The sequence below is a fragment of the Amphibalanus amphitrite genome, unplaced genomic scaffold, assembly GCF_019059575.1.
Source record: "Amphibalanus amphitrite isolate SeventyFive unplaced genomic scaffold, NRLGWU_Aamphi_draft 000339F_arrow, whole genome shotgun sequence".
Lineage (NCBI taxonomy): Eukaryota > Metazoa > Arthropoda > Thecostraca > Balanomorpha > Balanidae > Amphibalanus > Amphibalanus amphitrite.
Genome location: NW_024881834.1, coordinates 463,210 through 485,559, shown reverse-complemented (window position 1 = coordinate 485,559; position 22,350 = coordinate 463,210). Strand labels below are relative to the sequence as shown.

At 50.7% G+C, this 22,350-nt stretch overlaps 2 protein-coding genes across 8 annotated transcripts in view; one reads left to right on the top strand and one right to left on the bottom strand.

Moving 5' to 3' along the window:
• Positions 1-71: 71 nt before the first annotated feature.
• LOC122388937 (26S proteasome non-ATPase regulatory subunit 14) lies at positions 72-5,193 on the top strand. 4 transcript variants are annotated; one of them, XM_043380460.1, is made up of 2 exons: positions 72-298; positions 3,895-5,193. In XM_043380460.1, exon 2 carries the CDS (start codon positions 3,908-3,910, stop codon positions 4,841-4,843), a length of 936 nt encoding a protein of 311 aa, XP_043236395.1. In that variant the 5' UTR covers positions 72-298; positions 3,895-3,907; the 3' UTR covers positions 4,844-5,193. The 4 variants fall into 4 exon arrangements, with proteins under 4 accessions (XP_043236395.1, XP_043236397.1, XP_043236396.1 ...); XM_043380462.1 differs by having other exon boundaries at positions 78-148; XM_043380461.1 differs by having other exon boundaries at positions 81-314.
• A 49-nt stretch (positions 5,194-5,242) lies between these two features.
• LOC122388936 (protein amalgam-like) overlaps positions 5,243-22,350 on the bottom strand; it is a 54,082-nt gene continuing 36,974 nt past the window's right edge. Inside the window, exons 3-13 of one of the 4 annotated variants that reach the window (XM_043380454.1) lie at positions 19,188-19,397; positions 18,714-18,832; positions 16,880-16,948; positions 16,364-16,517; positions 12,200-12,297; positions 10,542-10,716; positions 8,546-8,691; positions 7,843-8,038; positions 7,449-7,563; positions 6,751-6,775; positions 5,243-6,379 (exon numbers count right to left, since the gene is read on the bottom strand). In XM_043380454.1, the coding sequence (XP_043236389.1) occupies positions 7,463-7,563; positions 7,843-8,038; positions 8,546-8,691; positions 10,542-10,716; positions 12,200-12,297; positions 16,364-16,517; positions 16,880-16,948; positions 18,714-18,832; positions 19,188-19,397 (1,268 nt within the window). In that variant the 3' untranslated portion in view covers positions 5,243-6,379; positions 6,751-6,775; positions 7,449-7,462. The remainder of the gene's footprint in view (positions 6,380-6,750; positions 6,776-7,448; positions 7,564-7,842; positions 8,039-8,545; positions 8,692-10,541; positions 10,717-12,199; positions 12,298-16,363; positions 16,518-16,879; positions 16,949-18,713; positions 18,833-19,187; positions 19,398-22,350) is intronic. The other 3 variants (XM_043380455.1, XM_043380456.1, XM_043380458.1) reach the window with 3 other exon arrangements.

Below are 22,350 nucleotides of genomic sequence, written 5' to 3'. Positions count from 1 at the left end.
GTTGCATTTCTTGTTCAACTACTTTATGTCAGCAAAATAAGAATCGCCAGTTGCGGCGCATGAATGGATCCACATTTGTCCCTGACGCCAGTCATCGCCGGCCGCCGGCAATTGCATTGCGGAATTAGCGAATTTATTTTTGCATTTTGTACGGAGTTATATAGCCTTGTTTTGTACTTGAGTTGTCTTTGTCTTGAATATATTAATTATTGAGTCGCATCATATATGTTGGTAGCATAAATCTTCTAAACGGTGCTGTGTTATTCGGCTTGTGAGACTTTCCTGACGTTTGTAAAAGGTAGGTACCTAGCCAGGTAGGTAGGTACGTTTTGAAATTATGTGAATGTGAATTGGAAGTTCCCTGCCTTCATTTGTACTACAACTAGGCAAACGTTTATTTTCCATTGAATGACAATGCAAGGTTCCTATAGAGCCAATGCTCTCTTCCTACGCGATGACGGATGAAAGGACTTCATTATATTTTGCTCCATGTTAGTGAAGGGTCTGGATTGGTCCCCATTTTGGCTTACATCAGTCGGGGAAACTATGGTAAAATCTGCTATTTTTAGCAGTCTGCTATTTTTAGCAGAAATCTGCTAAAAATGGGTACGCATGTGACGTCATCGTACCCAAATATAGCAGATTTGGGTACGGCCCCATACAAAAGCAGATCTGCACCCTAATTGAAGCAAATGCGCATCAAATGCCTGGCAGATTCATGATGAGAATAGTGCTGAGAGTGATCTCTGCTATTTTTGTTCAGATCCGACTATTTTCAAATTCATTATTTGAAAATAGTCGGATCTGAACAAAAATATCAGAGGACATTCTCAGCACTATTCTAATCATGAATCTGCCAGGCATTTGATGCGCATTTGCTTCAATTAGGGTGCAGATCTGCTTTTGTATGGGGCCGTACCCAAATCTGCTATATTTGGGTACGATGACGTCACATCAGTAGGCGGAACTATGGTCAAGCGTACCCATTTTCGGGAACGCATTTTCGTTCCCATGTTTGGGAACGATAAACCCAAATATGGGAACGCCATGTAGGCATTATTTAAAACAAGAAAAAGAACCGTTAAATGACGTCCAAAAAATATAAAACGATCGTGAACCGCCTGATAGTTGTCTCAATATTGTTGGGAAAGAGTTTGATATTGTAAGGCCCATCGTAGTTTCAAATCGTTCCCCTATTTCTAAAGCAGTCCATCACCCGGGCCGCGAGCCCAAATTTGGGAACGCTCTCGTACACTGGCGCTGCAAGCGTTCCTTATTATGGGAACGGCGTACCCAAAATTGGGAACGATTTCACCGACGCCTTTCAGGGGCTCTTTTCATTAACAAGCATCACGTCCAACGCCGCAAATTATTGTTAACGCAACAATCATCAGATGACCTTTCCGGCAAGACCGTTGCATGTTTCGCCCGGTCTTCTGCGCTTTTATTCCCGTCGATCTCGCAGCGGGCACGCCCCCCTCTGCAGGATTACGTAATCCACAACGCTCAGCAATGTTCAACAAGGTCTTCCATACCTATATCCACCGTCCGCGCCGAGGGTGGAGACATGTCAAGCACCTGTCTGCTAATCACCGAGAGTTGACGAGCACAAGAAGTATCCAAAAATGGGAACGCTGAATATGTTACACCCTCAAAACACCTAGTCCCAATGAAAATCTAGTTTTTTCCTTTCTTAATGAGTGTAAGTGGCAAAAGGCCTGGTAGGATGGGCACGAGGAATGATCGAAATCAGCATAAAAATTATAAATAAGCCACACAGAGCGACCTATATCAGAGAAATTCCCACCAAACGATCATGCTTAGAAACGCCGAAGACAAAAACCACGCTCATGACGCTGCTTATAAAACAACGCTAAACAGCTAGCATCCAAACAAAATATGTCTTTCAGGGCTGATAAAATACAGCTGAATGATTTTAAACCACTGAAACTGAGTTTACAACAGTAGTTCGGTAAAATCACTGACGTTCCACGCGGTCGATCGCCCCGACACCAAAAGTCAACAATATTACCTCGGGACTGTCCGCGTGTTCGCTTGCATATGTCAGCATCTGGTGTCGCTAGAATGAAACTTCATAACCAGGCGAAAATTATTATACTTGACCTCAAAATGTAAAAAATGCTTCATTTTCCTTAAAATTGCATGTTAAATGTCGTATAACCCATATTTCCACCATTCTGTCATTTTTAAAAAATCATTAAAAATATCATTCCACGGTCAATTTCCTTGTTCCACGGTGAGATTAAAGATAACTTTATGGAAATTTACTAGATACTTAAATCAGCGTGCACTTTTTTGAGACGTGATGCACTTTTGAGTTTTAGTGGGCGAACGGCTGAAAAATTGCCTTCCGTTCTCATAAATGGGAACGCCCGTTCCCATATTTGGGAACTCTGTTCCCAAAAATGGGAACGTTCCTATATTTGGGTACTCACGACCATAGTTCCGCCTACTGACATGCGTACCCATTTTTAGCAGATTTCTGCTAAAAATAGCAGACTGCTAAAAATAGCAGATTTTACCATAGTTTCCCCGACTGACATGGAGCAATGAAGCTAAGGTACCCAGGCCGCGTTTGATGTCTCTCAGATGATAAAGATTCTACATGCTCTGGGCCAATGATGTTTAAAAATGGCAACTGCATTGGCCAGATGACGTAGAATCTTTGGTAGTCGTAAAAAGGTGTCACACTTCATAGACATTTAATGCGGCTCTAGTTACAATTTTGGACCACAGCCATTTTTAATTTCCCTAACAAAATGCACGAGTGTATCACAGGCTAAAATGCCAATTTCCAAATTTATTGCTTGTATGCTGAAAGCTTGGACTAAATTATTTGAGTTTCTAGTGCCAGGATTGTTTTAGGGTAGAAGAGTTAACAACAAAGAAAACAGCTCATTGACTTTATTTTATATTTTTGGTTAACTTGTTGGTATTAGTATATATTAGGTCCGAGTGGACAATTGTGACGCTGTTGATACAAATATGTAACAGCAAAAAAATTAGGTTTTAGGTTAGGTTAGGTTGTAGGTTTGTAGGTTTTAGGTTGGTAGGTTTGTAGGTTAGGTTAGGTTAGGTTGTAGGTTTGTAGGTTGGTAGGTTGTAGGTAAATAGGTAAGGTTAGGTCAGGTTTGATTATGTTTTTCTTTTATTTCCAAGACATTTAAGTATCATTTTTGGATTCAGGATGTCAAATGATGTAAGAATATGAAAACTATCTTTTAACAGTCACTCGGACTCAATTTATATTTTTACCAACTTGTTTAGTGATTGGTTATAAATGTATCTCATGCTCGCCCTTGGGGTAAAAAGGGACATCCTTTTGACAACCTCTGTATTTTATGCTGGAACTAATGCTAAAGGGTACTTAGTTCTTAAGGCATCTGTGACTAAATTTTATATTTGCACTGTGACTCACATTTATTCTTTATTTTACAATGTATGTTATGTATGATTATGACCTGACTAATTTGACAAATGCTTAATGTTTTAAATTAGATCTCTTTTTACATCTTAAAGCAGTTAGGACTTCTTTCTGGGTTTCTGATTGAAACTGTGATGGCTAGTTTCCAGTAGTTATTTGGTACTGTACTGCAGGCAGTTCTTAGCTTCTTATCGAACATGCAAGTCATGATTCTCTGACTACCTATATTTTATTCTCCAGGGCAGGGACCATGCCTGGAAATGATAGACCAAACACTGAGAGTGATCCATTGTAACCTGACCATGTGATCTGTACTGACCAGCCAGTCATGACATGAAAAGCTCGAACTACCAGGTGACCTGTGTCGACACTAACCTGTACCCCGTGCTACCCATGTTGGTCTGATCGCACCCGCCCCTCTGACCCCACGGCTCCTGTGTTTTCCCCAGGTGCTGTCTTGCCATGGATCGCATACTGCGGCTGAGCGGTGGGATGCCCAACCTGGGCCAGCAGGCGCCGTCCGGCGACGGGCCGACGGTGGACACAGCCGAGCAGGTGTACATCTCATCCCTGGCGCTGCTCAAGATGCTGAAGCACGGCCGCGCCGGCGTGCCCATGGAGGTGATGGGTCTGATGCTGGGCGAGTTTGTCGACGAGTACACGGTGCGAGTGATCGACGTGTTCGCCATGCCGCAGTCGGGTACCGGCGTATCCGTGGAGGCCGTGGACCCGGTGTTCCAGGCCAAGATGCTGGACATGCTGAAGCAGACGGGCCGGCCGGAGATGGTGGTCGGCTGGTACCACTCCCACCCGGGCTTCGGCTGCTGGCTCTCCGGCGTCGACATCAACACCCAGCAGAGCTTCGAGGCACTCTCGGAGCGCGCCGTGGCCGTGGTGGTCGACCCCATCCAGTCCGTCAAGGGCAAGGTGGTGATTGACGCGTTCCGTCTCATCAACCCGAACGTGATGGTGCTGGGCCAGGAGCCGCGGCAGACCACCTCGAACCTGGGGCACCTGCAGAAGCCCTCGCTGCCGGCGCTCATCCATGGCCTGAACCGACACTACTACTCCATCTCCATCAACTACCGCAAGAACGAGCTGGAGCAGCGGATGCTGATGAACCTCAACAAGGAGACGTGGATGGACGGCCTTCAGCTGCAGGACTACCGCCAGCACTGCGACGTCAACGAGAAGACGGTGAAGCAGATGCTGGACCTGGCCGTCAACTACCAGAAGTCGCTCGAGGATGAGGAGTCCATGACGCCCGAGCAGCTGGCCATCAAGAACGTCGGCAAGATGGACCCCAAGCGCCATCTAGAGGAGAAGGTCGGCACACTGATGACGTCCAACATCGTTCAGTGTCTGGGCGCCATGCTGGACACGGTGGTGTTCAAGTGAGGGGGTCGGTGGTGCGGGAAGCGGGGAGCACCGCCGGGACTCGATGGGAAGGACGTGAAGAGCGCTCGGCGGCGCTCAGATGGACATTGTGTATCTCACGTCGCGCCTCATACAACGGCTGGTTTTCTCTCTGTGCTAATTTTAATGTAAAATGAATAAAGTGTTGGCTGAGCCAACGTATTGTACATTTATTTCCTTTTTGGACCATTATCCATTCAGCTCCGTTGGTCTTAAAATGCCGTTGTCACGTTTCTATACGATCCAGTATCGAATGGTTTTAACCGGGTAATGTAGAACAATCTGTCATCGACAAGTTAAGACGATCATTATACGACATTGCCAGTCTCAAACGTGCTAGCATGGCCGTCGGGAACGTATGAAGTACTTGAAAAAGACCCCTTCGAAACATCGATGGACGAAATGTATTTTTTATCGATGATACGAATTCGATACGTCAATGCGTGCATTCACTCCGACAAAGATATAATACAAACGCACCGATATAAATGCATGCCAAGGACACACAAGCACGCTTCGGTTGTGAAGCGTAGGTAGCTTTCGTTGTACGACATTCCATGTGCTCACCGATTCACCCAGCCTACAGTGTAAAGCGATGACATTCACAATAGCATTTAGTATCTCTCACTCGTCGATGGCAGTTTCGACCAGTTCAAATCAATGAATCGAACGATCCATACAGAACATGACGGGGGCACGGGCAGATAAAAGTTCACACCCCTAGCCCTCGTTATTTCTTCAACCCGCAGAGTGCCTTCAAACACCGAAAACTCAACTCAATCTTTTCTCCTCACCCTCACTACTGCCGCACTCACATACACTTACATCCGCACTCATCCTTGGCACACGTTCCAACAATATAGAAACCATCACAGTTGCACCGGTATCGTGCGCGCGCGCGCGTTCAGTTCACATCGTCTCTGTCCCAGTTCACATTGTCTCTGTCACCTATGTGGTCGCAAGAGAACCGTCGCGGCAACAGGTGGCTCCTCAGCCGGCGGTCCGACAGCGGTTCTGGTTGCTTAGCAACGAAATAACACTACCCGGCTACGAAAAGCAACTGCAGTTCGTCGTCAGACACTGGGTAACACAGCTGCTTGATGTAATGGCTGGTTGCCTGGCAACAGTAGTGACAGCAGGTTGTTTGGAAGCTACAGTTGCCGCTGGCGGCGGCTGCTAGTTGTCTGACAGCTGAACAGTTGTTTGGCAGCTGAGCAGCTGGTTGTCTGGCAGCTGGGCAGCAGCTGTCTGTCTGTCAGTAGCCGCTGTGCCGGTGACTCTGTGCCGGTGCCAGCTGAGGGCCGGGCTGAACGGCTGGTCTCCGAGGAGCGGCTCCACTGGCCGCTCCGCCGCGGCTCCGCGCCCCGCCAGCGCCGCCCTCTGCAGAGACGGCCTACGTCACGTCACGTCTCAGAGACGTCACGCGGCAGGCCGTGCTCAGAAGGGCACGTCACGTCCTCCCATCTCCTCGCTGAAGAGGACGTGCGCGCTGACGTGGCACAGGATTCTCTTTCCGACCTGCGGAGCAGAAGATGACAGTCAGCGGCTGCAGGGAGCGCGTAGTCCAGCTCGCAAAATACTCCTGATAGGCTGGCATTTAAGAGCGCATTTACATAAAAGCATAAATGAGATACGCTGTGAGGCGGAAAAGTACTTTTTCTGGCATTTACGCCTGCCTCACTAAATCTGTTGACTTTTGCACCTTCAGGTTTACACGGTATGTTACACCCTCCGGAAACATTGCTGCGCTCTAAATGGGTGACATGTCAATTATTCGCGGAGCGCCGACGAGACAGGACCTTATGGCTGATTCCTGATAAACAATCACACCTACTGAGGCCCTCCGATGCACGGTCCATGCATGGTTAGTTGGCAAAATCGCCACTCACCTATTCAAAGCAGGGTGTTGGCAGTCTGAAAAATACGGTTATTACGAGTTAATAAGCGGGACATGGAACAGAAAACGCCAGCAATTGATGTATGTTGCGATCCGAATGATATGCACTGTCTGCTAAAAACAACTACGGCTGCGGGTAAATACAGTCCTCCTCTCAGTACGTGGTAGATACCTATCGCACATTGAGACGAGGGCTGTATGAGTACTTGGTAAAATGGGTAAAGGGTACAAAGTTTATGCCGTTTTTTACGTATGCGAGTAATACCCAATACGGAGGGTAAGAAAGCTGACCCGAAAGTATCGCATCTTTAGTATGATTGATGGCTCTGATATATCAATTTTCAAGTTGTGGCCTGTGAATTTGTTTTTGTGAGCGGTGTGGCAAACGGATACAAAACGAGGTTAGTCACTTGGGGTAGTGCGAGTGGCACAATCTCTGAACGACCTTCACTGCCGGGGCACAAACAACAACAGTTAGTGAATGGAAACATCTCAAACAAAAACACTCAGCAAACGAGCATGTTTGGCGAAAACACCACACATTCCATCTTCTTCTTCTTCTTTGTGTTTTCGACTTTGACCAACTGGAGAGCAGATCGAACGGACCATTAAGTAAGCGTCGGAACTGAAAGGTCGAGGAGGATGACCTCCTCACCTCACTTCACAGGTGAGGGAAAGGTGAGCACTCACCTCATAGGTGATCACTAGAAAAAACTCGACAGGATGGCGATGAGAAGGATCGGCGTGAGCTTTAGCCGCGCCGCCGCGTCGCTGGCAGTCTTCGACTCGGCCAGCTTCGGTGGCGCTGCAACGGAGAAAAGGGAAGCTTTAGTGTCAGCAGTCGCCGCCAGAGGCGCTGGTTATACGATAATCAGGTAACTGAGCTGAACAGGCGATATCATGAATATTGAGCATAAGTATTCCGCCATGACCAATAACCAGAGACTAAGAACCCTCGGAGATCACGTATTGCGACTCGCCCTGTTCGTTGCCCTCCCTCCTTGCCCTCACCCACCCTCCCTCTCTCCCCCTCCCTTTCCTCGCCCTCCCGGTGACCGGGCGCTGTCCATCCGGCGCCACTCACCCTGAGTGATTTTCAGCTCTCCGTCCGTGATGCTGAAGTAGACATCGGCCGGCGGTGTCCAGCCGTACTGGTTGCGCGCGGCCACCCGCACCAGGTAGGTGGTGTTCTCGTTCAGTGGCGACAGCTGCTGCTGGCCCTTTTTGGAGACGGAGCGGGATGTGACGGTGGGTACTCGCCGGATCTCGGGGAAGCCGGCCTGCCGGGGGAGGGGAGGGAGGGGGCAGAGTCAGTGATCGGAGGGTGAGGGCACGTTATAAACGTCATATATCATAAAATGTACCCTCAGTTTTTTCAGGACTGCAGTTCTCATTGAACACGATTCAGCCAGTCTCTCGTGATGGTCTGTTGTTCAATTAAGAGCTCATTTCCGTCGTGAGACCTCTGTCCTGACGCTTTCTCCATGACGTTCGCAGTATCATCCGCCCCCATAACAGCAGCAGACGGTTGTAATATGACCGACAGTATGACTGATGGTGAGACTATGTAGTGTGTAACGGATAGTGCGACGGAATCTGTGACGTTACGCAGCGGCTGCAGCGTCACGGAGTGTGTAACGGCGTGACAGTGTGACGTTACATGCCGGCAGCCGCGGCTGTAGTGTGACGGTCTGTGTGACAGAATCTGTGACGCTACGTAGCGGCAGCAGCGGCAGCGTCACGGATTGTGTAACAGTGTGATAGTGAGACAGCGTAACGTTACGTACCGGCAGCAGCGGCTGCAGCGTGACGGACGTCTCCTCCACCGTCGAGTAGCTGATGAACTCCCAGGTGACGGTGGTGCTGCTCTGACCTCGTCCACTCTCTGCCTCGCTTGGCTTCCCCAGGTGCAGCTCCACCGGGCCCGGCAGACCTGCAGGACGCGCACAGAGTGAGGGACGGAGAACAGCCGAGATCGTGCGGTACACGGGTACAAGTAGCCGCTTCTTATTCAGCACTCATTGCAGAGCAATCGGTCACATATTCAGAAGACAGTGAACGGCAGTCGTTACTTTAGTGATTTGTGTCACCTTAGGCCGTAATATCTACCACGAATGACTTGAGTCGACTCTCTCATTAACCCATTAATGCCGGAATTTTTATTTTTTGATTCTTTAGTTGTCCTTAACAAATGTAAGCCACACGGGTCCCAGTAAGAAAACTGTGCAAGCTAAAAAAATTGTTCCATCGGTTCTCAAATTATAAGTATGGGTCATAAATGACCCAACCGGCATTGGCATAGTCACAAATAAGGAGTTATCACGACAACCGATTTAGCTAGATACCTTATTTTGTATACTGTATAGCGGTCTCAGCCAAACAATATTAAGAGGCACTGCATTGCAATGCTTTGCAACGTCTCATTGACGACGCCGTTGGTGCCGCTGGCAGGCCTGTGGTGCCCCTGTTAGGCCTCTGGTGCTCCAGAGGGGACACCATAGGCCTGACGGGCCTGTGGTGTCCCTGGAAGGACTGTGGTGCCCCTGGGCCCTGACAAGCCTGAGGTGCCCCTGACAGGCTTGTGGAGCCCCTGACAGGTCTGTGGTGCCATTGCTAGGTTTGTGGTGCCCTGGCAGGCCTGCGGTGCCCCTGGCGGGCCTGTGGTGCTCCTGTTAGGCCGCTGGTGCCCCTGGGTCCTGGCAGGACTGTGGTGCCCCTGACAAGCCTGAAGTGCTCCCGACAGGCCCGTGGAGCCCTTTACAAGCCCAAGGTGCACGTGCGAGGCTGGTGGTGCCCCTGTGAGGTCGATGGTGCCCCTGGCAGACCTCTGGCTGGTGCCCCTGGCAGGTCTGTGGTGCCCCCTGACATACCTGTGGTGCTCTTGCTAGGCCGATGGTGCTCCTGCAGGCCTGTGGTGCCCCTAACAAGCCTGTGGTAACCCTGACAGGCCCGTGGTGCCCCTCGGCCGGCCGAGTCGCCGGCCCGCCCCGTGTCACGGCCCCGGACAACCGGTCCGCTCATGATATCCCAACATCGCAACACTAAGCCTGTGGTACCCCTGATAGGTCGGTGGTGCCTCCGGGTCCCAGGGGAGGTCATGAGTGACCCATATGACCCCCCGCCTTTGGATCCGCCACTGTGATCTGATCACAACCCCCAGAAATAAATAATCGTATAATCATCAATTGCTTCCCTTGTATTCAACATACGAGAAAATTGACAACACTATTGCCGGCTGGGTCATTTATGACCCAAGGATATTTATCGAGGAAAAAAAGTTATCCGATGGCGACAAGAAGGGCAAAAATATACATCATGTCTTTTTCAGACAAATTTAGATGCCAGGTGGACGATCATTCAACAGATAGTTAAGTGCAAACATAACATAATATTACTTTTTGGGACGGCGCGCCATTGCCAGTGACCGGCGGCTGTGCAGTCCCGTCGTCTTTGGCTCCAGAAACTTCAGTGGACGAGCTCACACGAGTTTTATGCGGCTCCGACGCTCGTCGCTGAACCCATAAATCCAACAAAACACACGCACAAGTTCCTCAAAGTGCCACTTGCCTCCATTTAGGAAAAATGTTAAGATGTTGCTTTTGGGTCATATATGACCCAAGCGGCATTAATGGGTTAATTGTGCATTGGGAAATGCCAGCAAGCATGCTTCTGATCTTATTCTATCAATTTTTCAGTTTTACTACTTTTCAGGTCTCGCAGCGATCACACAATACGGTGATAGTTAGTACGGTCCTGTCAGTGCCTCTCGCCCACGCTCCGTACCTGTCAGCGTGATATGGTTCTCGTTCTGTCCCAGCTGGTTCTTGGCCCGGCACGTGTAGTTGCCAAAGTCCTCATCCTTCACGTCACGGATCCTCAGCGAGAAATAGCGGCTGGACACGGCAGTTTCGTACCGGGAGCTAATGGGCAGATCGTGACCGTTCCGCTGCCAGATCACCTGGTGGTCAAAATCAGAAGCACAGTTAACCCTCGCCGGACCTATTGGTTTTCTACATACGCGCCGGCCGAGGGGGGGGGGGGGGGGCGGGTACGACCCCCCCCCCCCTCGCCGTTTCGCCCCTGGTGGAGCTAGCGCGTCGCGGAAAAAACGAGCGTGTGCGCCGTTACGAGACGCAGAGATTGGTACCCGATTTTAAGGTCCTAGGTCAACCGGTGACCTCTGAGGTCAGGTCAAGTGCCCCAGGGTAGGGTTCAGTTTTTGGTGAATAACTTCGCAAAAAACGGCCGCAGAGACGCGATTTTGGCAGCATCGTGTTCGCCTCGCTCAGGCGCGTCGAATGATGTACTTTTTGTTCGGGTCAGGTCAACTTGGGGTGTTGACCTCAGGTCAAGGTCAGGTCAGCACCCTAAGGTCACGAAGTAGGTCGAAAGAGGTCATGTCGCATATCATTCGATTCGGCAGGTCTTCCTGAGTCCATTGATGGCTTTCCCGACTCGCTAGCTCAATTTGATCAAGAGTTATTGACGAAAAACGAATATGACCTTGATGACGTCATAAATGACGTCACACAAGGTCAACATTGCAAAAGTGACGCATCTAACCTTGCAAGGAGTGCATAAAATCACGATTCTGTGTGCTTGAGATAGTTGGAGATCGTTCCCGGCGCCAGAATAGCAGTTTTCATTTTTCCCCATTGACTTATAATGGTGAGGTCACGAAAATGACCTGACCTCATATGACCTTTAGGAAAAATCCGAGATATACAAGTTGTGAGACTCATAATGGATACTAGATCCTGCAAGTTTCATTTCCCTGTGACATCTCCTCTGGCAGTGAGGGCGTTGCGAAGTTGCGACATCTGAAGACCGTGCAGAGGTTCACTTATGACGTAATAGGTCAGTGACCTGACCTGACCCAAAAATGCGGTTGGTGTCAAAAGATCCGGCTTGGATCAAAGGTCAGGTATGCCAAGTTTCAGCTCTCTATCGCCAGCGTGTTCGGAGCTATCGCGAAAAAAACCCTATGGGGGGGGGGCGGCACCCGCCCCCCCCCCCCTCGGCCGGCGAGGGTTAAGACAGGTAGCGCTGCGAGCGTCAGGTGCCTGGCTGCTCTCGAGGTGGACAAACGGATTTCGACGTCATGTGCTTTCACGTCCCTTTCATTTACATATGTTCCAAGCACGGTAACGACATCCTGGCTAATTAATCGTCAAATTCATCTGATCTGGGGCTCTCGGGCAGTGACCTCTGGCTATAGTAGAGATGGCTACTAACGCTCACCTAGGCTCGGAGCCAAGACTGGTCGGTTAGCTCACCACTCTGAGTTAGGTCAGAAGCTCACCTCAGCTTGGAGCTAAAATAAGTCCGTTGAATCAAAATAAGCCCGCGGCAACATTAGTCGGTGAGCTCACAGCAGCTCGGAGTCCAGCCTAGTCCGTGAGCTCACCTCGGCTCGATCCACAACTGGTCGGTTAGCTCACCTCGGCTCGGGGGTTGGCGAACACCTTGCAGCCGACCTCCGCAGTCATACCGTGAGCGGTCCGGACCACTCCCGAGTCCTGGGCGATGTATGGCGCGTCTGCGGACATAAGACGACACCGGTGAGAACAGAGATACCACGGAGGCGGTACGGTACAGGGTGAGTTCGAGAGAAAGAGGCAAGGTGGACATAGGGGACCGAAGCAAGGGATACATTTGACTGCGTCTGGGCGAAGGTGAATGTTCTGAAATGCAATTGAACGAATGAATGAATGAAACAAAATAAGACTGACAACACCGGTCACCATTCCCGTTTACACTGTAAATTGCATTAGTACTACGATATCTCCTTCAGGGGCTTCAGAACTATATATGTATAGGCATGGCAGTTTCCGAACAGTCAGTCAGCCACTTCAACCATCTGTCCGCCAGATGAACCTCCTACGGTAGAACACGGACCCCTTGGTGTCCCCCCCCCCCTCCGTCCACCCCCGCCGTTCCGATCCATTTCCAGCAGACAGTCCTCTTTCTTCCGAACCCAGTCTCCCCTCTCTACCTCTCCCCGATCCCACCCCAGAGTTCAGAGACGCCGCCGCAGTCGGCCGAGAGGGGAGGAGACGAGTCTGGGACATGAGAGAAATCTGATACCGGAAACACCAGCCGCTCGTCTGCGGATTCTCAAAGTTCGAGCCAAGGCCAGAGAGATGTGAGATTGCTGGCGAGGTTGGTGGTTCGGGGCGTGTATGGGTGAAATTCTGTAACGAGCAATCGAGCTTCACAGTCAGTGAATATCCCGACACATTAAGTCATCTTATGTGTGTATGATGCATAGATATTACAGATAGGTGCGTCGTTACGTCTGCATTTATTTTAGTGCCCTTGACGGTAGGTTGATCGCATGCCTAATTTCTCCGCTCTCAATCGAAATCAAACGGTGAAATGAACGTACGAACGTCTAAAAATAAGCCGCTCCAGTTTCGTCATATCCAGATATTCTGAAAAATAAACACTGGTTAGGTGCTTTTGAAATAGGAATTTAGATCTCCACCGCAAAGCTATAGCAAACGTTTACGACGAGGTCTGGGAGCGACTTTCGTCACAAGCGGCTCCAAGTTCGTGACCTTCATGCCAATGTCGTGGCAGGAGGCCCGTTCTCGGCTTTAGATACGCATCTATCGGCTCTTCTCTCTGATCTGTTTCCGTTTCAGCGGCTGACCCGGACAGACAGAACACTGGGAGCGAGTGACATTTGACACTGCCAAAGACCTTGGAATATAAAGTGACCTATGAAAGCACCGACCGGGCACTTAAAAGCACCGACTGCTCTGCGTCTAGCCAGGTGGGTGACCTCGTGGATAAAGGAAAAGAGAGGTCTCACATACAAACGGCCAGCTTCAGCACAAGCGGCCGCCAAATGATTCCATCCGAAAACGAAAAGATCCCATACAACGCTTGCCAGCTTTTCGGAGTATTTTCTCGAGTTTCGTCACGCGAGGTCAGTATTTTGCGCTACCTAGCGCTGTTTGAACTTGATCCGGATCCGTCTGACCCTGTGTTTGACCACTGTCCGTCACTCGGCGAGTGGCAGTCTCAGACGAGACTCACACTTAACTCGGATGTTATGACAAACGGCGTCGATTTATCTCGCCCTGCGCCGGCCGAAACCCATCCCCTTGAGGTCCCTCGGCTTCCGTCCGACCGGCACACGTGCAGGCCAGCTCCGGCGGGGGCGGGGGCGGGGGCGGGGGCGGGGCGGCAGTCCGCGCGGCGCCGTGTGACGGGTCTGGGGAGCGGCAGACCCCGCCGCTGACTTCACTGAACTGCACGGTGTGTCACCGGTCAGTGGTCAGTGCTGTCATCTCTGACGGCCGCCGGATGGCTGACTTCATTGTACTCCGATGTAAGTGCAGTGGGAGGACGGAACCGGTGGGCTCTGACCTCACCTCACCTCACAGTGGCAAGAATCAGGAAAACTCGTGGGAGGTCAGGCCGATAGCGCCAATCCCGTCCGGTGGCATCATCACACTCACGGTCACGTTACCGCTTCTGTCATCCAACGGCAGTCTTCGGGGCGCATTTGTCGTCGGCTCATCAGAAGTCGAGCTATCTTATGCACTGGATCCGGGCGGGTCCACCCCCGTGTCGATAGGAAAACGGAAGACGCCACCACAGCTCCGGATGAACCCCAGGGAGGATGACAGAGGCTAGTTGAGATCACGTCCTGCAGATATGCAGAGCCGGAAGGGTGTTCCACCCCCGCCCTGCCGTTGTGACATTTCCGCACTGCTGGGGTGCTAGCCTGCGCATGGGTTGATAGTGAAGAGAGACTGGTGAACAGTAGAACGGCCACTCGAACACGGCAATGAATCCAATGTTGAATCCAATCCAGAGGAAGTTGATCTACTGCAGCACGAGGACGCATGATCGGCATTCGGTACTAAAAAGCTGACAACTAGAACGGCTGTTCATTGGTTCGGTAAGCTTTCTTTCTATCTCATTTGCGGCAAATAGGAATCAAACCGCCATTGATGAAATGACGGGAGCTTGATTTTCTGTCTCTACGTATTCTACACTGAAAGGAAGGCTCTCGAGCGCACGACTTTTCTTTCCCTCCAAGGGTATCCAACCATGCAGCTCCCCAGCATGACCCCTTGCGTGCGCCTTGAACCTTCCGCCGTCGGCAGCTGCACCGGACACTCACCCCTGTCAACCAATTCGTCACAACCGACCCTCACCGCCCGCTCGCCTCCACCCCTGCAGCGCTCGGCGCACGCGCGGGCCAAGTGCGCCGTCTGCGTGCCGCGGCGCGGCGGTGACATGCCACGGCGCAGTGGCGGCGTACCCGGCGCATTCGGCGCTCTGCCGCGGTGCCAGCAGCAGGCGGAGAGGCGACCAAGCGTGACTCAACAGCTCGAAAGGAGGGAGAGGAGGGGCAGAGAGGGGCGGGGTGCCACCTCGGTGTTCCTAGGCAGTCGAAGGTGTTCACACTCACAGTGTGTTATCCTCAGCAGCGGTGACCTGAGTATGACCGCCGGCAATGGGTGACTGACCCGGCGCCGCCTTCTGGGTGTGTGGGGGAGGGGTGTGGATTATCCCCGAGTGTGGGGAGGGTGCAAATTCCCCAGGGGAGGGGAGGGGTGCCAGGTGGGTCGTCTGCCGGCACCGGCACGTGGCAGACAGACCAGTCACGACAGTCAGCCGTGTCCGGTGTTGCTCTGCGGAGATGGAAGAGAGGGAGAGGGAGGGAGAGAGGGAGGGAGAGAGAGAGAGAGAGAGAGAGAGAGAGAGAGAGAGAGAGAGAGAGAGAGAGAGAGAGAGAGAGAGAGAGAGAGAGAGAGAGAGAGAGAGAGAGAGAGAGAGAGAGAGATGCGACAGGAGCCGTCATGGAACGGGCGTTCAGGCGTAAGGTGTCGGTGATAAGTCGTAACTAAACAGCCTGCCGAAAGCACGAAAATAAGCAGCAGTCTAGTTAGGAAGACGAGACTTTGGGCTCCTGTAAATACCAGAGAAATTCCAGCTTCCAATCGGCGCCAATATATAAAAATAACACTCGGAGCACTACCCACCCCCTCGTTGGCAGCGGTATTCAGGGTGGCAGACGGACCTGAAGACCGTTTGTCACCGCACAATGCCGCCCTGTGTCCATGTCAGCCGACCTCGACCACCCCGGCGTCACCCGACGTCAGCCGAGGTCAGCCCGCTGACCGTCGCGCCTGACATTTGACCCCGGAGAGGCAGGGTAGTCGAACCCAGGGGAGGCAATCAATAGACAGAGTGAGGCAAAGCAGGAGCCCTTTGTACGCGCACGGATGAGGTATATTTATTGGCCAAGAGACCACATCTGTTTGGAATACCGTGAACAGTGAGCACAGTTGGATATCCGGCATCGGCATGAGACAGAGGAAGTGGTTTGCCATGGGTCACCAGCTGTTGAACAGGGCGAGAGGAGGGCTAGACAACCCTTCTAGCCCCGTCCGTGCACAGTCATTAATTATTTTGTATGTTCAGTATGATACATCAAACATATCTCCTTCAACATTTAATTGAGATATGTGTGTGTTTCAATTCCAAGTAACTTCGCCATGTCGATCCTTTTGCCCACTATGATCATTTACGACATTTTTTATAACTAAAGCAAACGTTCGACCCGGTACCGGTATACTCACGTGTGACCTCCAGTTTAGCAGTGAGCACGTCTGGCTTGCCGACGCCGTTCTGCGCCGTGCAGGTGTAGGTTCCCGTGTGCCGCGGCTGCACCGGGTCCAGGGAGAGCGCCACGCTCTTGGATGGGTTCTCCGGCAGGAAGGCCATGTCGTCACCCTGCGGCACGAGGTGACGATGTGTAGACGACATGAAAACAACATATTTCAGGGTGTTTCGGTAATGTTTACCTCGATGCAATACTGATAACAGTTAAAAAAAAACTATTTGAGCCTTACAACCAAAATTCAACCTTACAGCAATTACCCAACCGTGTTAAATGAGGTCGGATCACAATCAAATTATAACATATATGAACGGGATACCAACACCGAGTATCGCTATTTACATTAGGTGAGTGCGTAAATAAAACTAAAACGGTACGAGACATCCGTTTCTAAGCGGTTTTATCATGCCATGCCGCAGTGATGCTCTAGAACCAGTCACAAAAAATCGCTAAAAAGTACAAAATCATATCGTACCTCGGGCGTACTCGTTGGCGCTACTGGGTCTCCGTTCTGAACATACGGTCCCTCGGCGTCAGGAGTGGGCTGCAAACAGGCAAACACACACAAACGTACAGACAAACACCACTGCAGCGGCGGCGGACCGGACAACTAAGCGAGCGGCCCGACGAGACAAGAGACGGGACATAAGACGGGCACGGGACGGGACACGGGGAAAGCCATGGGGCAGGACATGGGGCAGGATATGGGACGAGACACAGGACGGGGAACTGGACTATAGACACGAGACGGGACGCGAGATGGAACAAGGGGCGGACATGGGATGGTGCTAATAGCCGTTTTCACGACGGGCTATCCGGAGAATGCATCTGATTTGACCAAATCTGCAGCACCTAATTTCTTTTACAGCAAATATCTTCATTTTATGAATTTATTTCAGTGTTTTAATCGATGATGCTCTCTGATAATATGACAAAACAGGCATATAAGCAATTAGTGCAACCCTAGCTGATAGCTGCTAAGAGACACACTGAACCTGATTTGACCAAATCCACCTGATCTGTACCAGATGTGCACCAAACGTGTACCAGATGGCCATCGTGAAAACGGCTAATGCAACGCAGATATAAAATAAAGCAGGGAATGGGCATTAGACCAGGGCAGTGATAGAACACTTAAAGGACATAGATAGGTATCGAGAGCCTGCAGCATCATCCACCGGTCTTGGGAAACCTGGCTGCCGGGCGGCAGACCGCAGCCGGTAGCGATCACGAAACGATAACAGAGATAACACAATCGCCAGTGTTTACGGGATGAGGTTCCGGCTATCGACGGCAGGCTGGCCGCGAGGTTTGAAAGTTTCAACAGTGGTGAAGGACTGATGACTCATTCTCTATGGCGTGATGGTGTTTTGATTGAGAAATTTCTGCTACACTGCATAGCTTTTGGTGGACAATTGAAGTTCACAGGCACGCCAAATGGGCACAACATTTTGTGTTTCTCGACAGTCAGCACCGGTGTGATTCTGAACGGCTGTTAAAAGGGCTAGTATAATTTTTACACGGCAGAAATAGGGAGTGGTAACGGCATAATAGGTATGGAAGGTAGTATAGAAACACGGAGTACGAAGGGATAGCGGTTTCTGTGAAGGCACTCGGAGTTATATGGCATTGGAAACGATACCGTACGGGATGGAAGAGGTGTAATACGGGATATCAGCAGTACAACACGAAAAACGGTGCACTAAGCATAACACCAAACAGCACCAAAGACCAACGAATGACATGGCGCTGTTCAGATGGCCCATTGCAAAGCGTCATGGCATGCAGCCTCTGAGCGAACACAACCCGGCAGGCTGAGCGACGGATACATGTGCGGTAATGTTTGTAGTGAGATGATCAGCTGAGATCATATTATCGATCTCGGACGACAAACAGCACAGTACACCCCCGCACTGTGAACCGCTGCAGAGGACGCAGCTGTTGGTGCGCTCAAGGAAACGCTTAGCACAACGAGCGTGTGGGATATTGAGAGTTGTTCTAAGGGCCAATATCTCACGCTGCATTTTGTGCAGAGTTGAATATGATATGGGAGAGAGTCGACACTCAGTCATGGGAGTGTCAACTCTCACTTAAAGAGTGCCGACAATCGCATTCATGAGCCAAACGAGTACCAAACACCGGCACCCGAAAATAGCATCGAAAGAAGTGCCGTCTTTCGACGGCACTTCTTTCCGTCGTAACTTAGGGAGTGCGTACCCTTGAATTTCCGTCAGTTTTACCGCTGCACAATGAGATCGCACTCTGTCGGCACTCGCTCGGCACTCCTTACGCACTCTTCAGGCACTCACCAGTCTGGACCAGGTGATGGTGGGCTCCGGGTTGCCGTCCGCTCCGCAGATCAGCTCGAAGGACTCTCCCTCGCGCACCTGGAAATGGTCCGTGTCCAGGGGGTGCAGCTTGGCAGGCCCTGTGGATCGAGACGCGTTATTCGGGGGATATGGGGTGGTGTTGCAAGCATTCCATGGTTGGATTCTGCCGTTGATACATAAATTCATGATTCTCAAATGTACGCGCTACAAGCACAATAGCAGCGAACGGGAATAAGCATTGGTGAATTGGTTTGATTTTACTGTCGCTAGATGTCACTAGCTTATAGCGCCTGAAGGTATGCTGTGCCGCATATCATGAGCGATAATTTCGAGCCGCCAGGCATGACAAATCCCTCAACAATAAAATAAGATATTGATTATGCGATGTCATGATCACAAAACCTACAAAGTGACGCATGTACTTAGCACCCATGCTACGCCTAATCTACTCACACTTTACTGAGACAGTGTGCTCGAGCTCGATGGGGTCCGGTGTGACGGCCACGATACAGACGTAGGTGCCGCCGTCACCGGCCGTCACGTCCGTCACGCGCAGCTCGTTATTGGGCCCCAGGTGGACGCGCTCGTCCTCACTGATCTTCATCGAGCCCGTGAACAGGATGATGTTGGGCCTCTTCTTCCACAGTACGATGATGTCGCCGGCTGTTGGGAAAAGGGAAGTGTGTCAGCACTCAGCGCTGATGGGGAGACCGCAAAGCGGAATCTGGTGAGGGAGCTTAAAATCTATACTACTATTTGAACAGGATCCATCTGTTTGTTTGTTTGTCTGTCCGCCACGCCGTGTAGTGGGTTCAATTTAGCCGGCCTACAGGGCAGACGGTATATCGTAGGGGGTTGAAATTTGCACACCTTCTAGGTGACAGAGCGGGTCAGCGCCTTTTCTGGGTTTCGGCTCGCTGGGGTGCACGGTTCGCGCGTGGGGCGCGCTGGAAGAACGCCAATGAAATTTTGATCGGTTCGTAGATCTTCATTGAGAGCCGGGGTCGAGAAACTTTGTAAACTAAATGCATGCCGATCGGCGGCGAGTGCCTCGCATTGGCGGATCGGCAAGTTATTAATTTGAATGAAAAGTGGCGAAAAAATGTGTTGATTTTCGTTCAATGGAAACAGTTTGTGATACGAGTATACAAATGCACCGTGTTTGCCGCAATGCGCCACTTTGGTGACAAGGCGCCATTTTTGCCGCAAATCGCATAGTTTTGTCAAATATGACCCGATAAGGGTACAATTTGGTGCAAGGGTGCATGCTCAAACAACAGGTACAGATGCGCCGCATTTGCCGCAATGCGCCACATTTGCCACAAAGCGCCATTTCCGACAAATACGATTAAGCGTAATGGAATGGCACGAATAGGGGCAGGGCTGGGAACACTTTAAGTATGGTTTTAATACTTATTTGATCCAATTGGTCTGTGACCTGACATGACCCAGCGGTATTGGTAGGGTAGGGGTAGGGGTAGGGGTAGTGGTAGGGGTAGGGTAGTGGTAGGGGTAGGGGTAGTGGTAGGGGTAGTAGTAGGGGTAGTGGTAGGGGTAGTAGTAGGGGTAGGGGTAGGGGTAGTGGTAGGGGTAGTGGTAGGGGTAGTGGTAGGGGTAGTAGTAGGAGTAGTGGTAGGGGTAGTAGTAGGGGTAGTGGCAGGGGTAGTGGTAGGGGTAGTGGTAGGGGTAGTAGTAGGGGTAGTAGTAGGGGTAGGGGTAGGGTAGGGGTAGTGGTAGGGGTAGTGGTAGGGGTAGTGGTAGGGGTAGGGGTAGTGGTAGGAGTAGTAGTAGGGGTAGGGGTAGTGGTAGGGGTAGTAGTAGGGGTAGGGGTAGGGTAGGGGTAGGGGTAGTGGTAGGGGTAGTGGTAGGGGTAGTGGTAGTGGTAGGGGTAGTAGTAGGGGTAGGGGTAGTAGTAAGGGTAGTGGTAGGGGTAGTGGTAGGGGTAGTGGTAGGGGTAGGGGTAGTGGTGGAGGCAAAAGTAGAACAGGGGTCCGGGCTGATCCCATCAGACGAGAGGTGACCTATGTGACCTGGCCTGACCCAGAGTGACCAGGGCTGACCCCTATGACCCGTCTTGACCCCGTATCACCCAACTTTCATCCAAGGAAGTCCTCAGAGCAGTATTTTTTAAATTCTCTTCACATTTCCGTCCATATCTATGCTTCTAGACGACACATCGACATGAATCAAACACCATTCGAAAGCAAATTGGCTGGTGCCGCAATTTTTTCCTACCACGCAGCAAAGCAAGTGGCGCAGCCGCTTGTCTATATTACTATTTGAGGAGGGTGCGTCTGTCCGTTACCGAGGTCCCGACTTGGTGGTGCTTTGCGTGGACTACAGGCCAGACCGTTGCACCTAGCCCGGTGAAATTTGCACAACTTATAGATCAAGGATGCGCGACGTGCCTTTGGGGGGTCTCAGCTCGATCGGGTCGATAGGGAGCGCGTGGCGCGTGCTCAAAAAGTGCAAATTCGCGTCATAGACTTTACATGTATAAATCGGCTTGCAAAATCGGGCGAAAACGGCTAATATTGGCCGACACGGGTCCAGTTCCCGTGCAATATCTTGGTGACCAGGGGTCCGACCGGCACGGGGAAAACAGCATCGTGTACAGAATTGAGCGGGCTATTGAATGGTGTGCAATGCAGAGGATAGCACGCGCCACGTGCACCGGAGAGGGCACTTTTATTTGAAAAATTGCGGTTTTTGAGGGATTTTGGAATTAATTTTATTTTTAGGTGACCGTTAAATGGAGCGAGTTGAATCAACGCTTATTTGCAAGAGAAAGGTACCGCCTCTCATATAAAAATTGTGAAAAGCTGATTGATCCAAATCAAGGTGGTGCAAATCACAGGAGAAAATGGTGTTTGTCAATTTTGTGCCACTTTATTAATCACACGGGGTTTGCTGCATAACCTGATACCTTTGGCAATTGAATATGGTACCATTGGATAGAGCATTCAATTCTGTCCAATATTCACTCTTCATTTTTGCATGATTAGCAACAGTATCCTTAAAAATGTAAATGTTCCAAACCATTACATTGTCATTTTTAGCGAAATTCATCGATGGCCCTCAAAAGACTTCACGTCAGTTTTCGAATCATTCTAAAGTAGAACGCATGATAATACGACACGGGCACCTCGATGCGATGTATCTTTTTGTTTCTTACAAAATGCTTGGCCGTCAAAAAGCAATCGAACGAAATGGATATCTACCAACCAAATCGACACAGACCAACCCAATACCCACGGGTCAAAAAATCCCCCTTCGCGTTGCGGAGCACGCGGGTAACCCTAGTATTCGTCACCTCAAATATTACTATTTGAGGTGACGTAGTTTCTGTCTATTACGAAGGTCGCGACATGGTGCTACGTAGCGCGGGTTACAGGTCACACCGTTGCACCTACCGCGCTGAAGTTTGCGCAACTCATAGAACAAGGATGGACAACGTGCCTTTGATGGGTCTCAGCTCGATCGGATCGATAGCGAGCGCGTGGCGCGTGCCCAAAAAGTGCAAATTCGCGTCATAGACTTTACATGTATTAATCGGCTGGCAAAAACGGGCGAAAACAGCCAAATTTGCCCGACACGGGTCCGGTCCCGGTGCAAT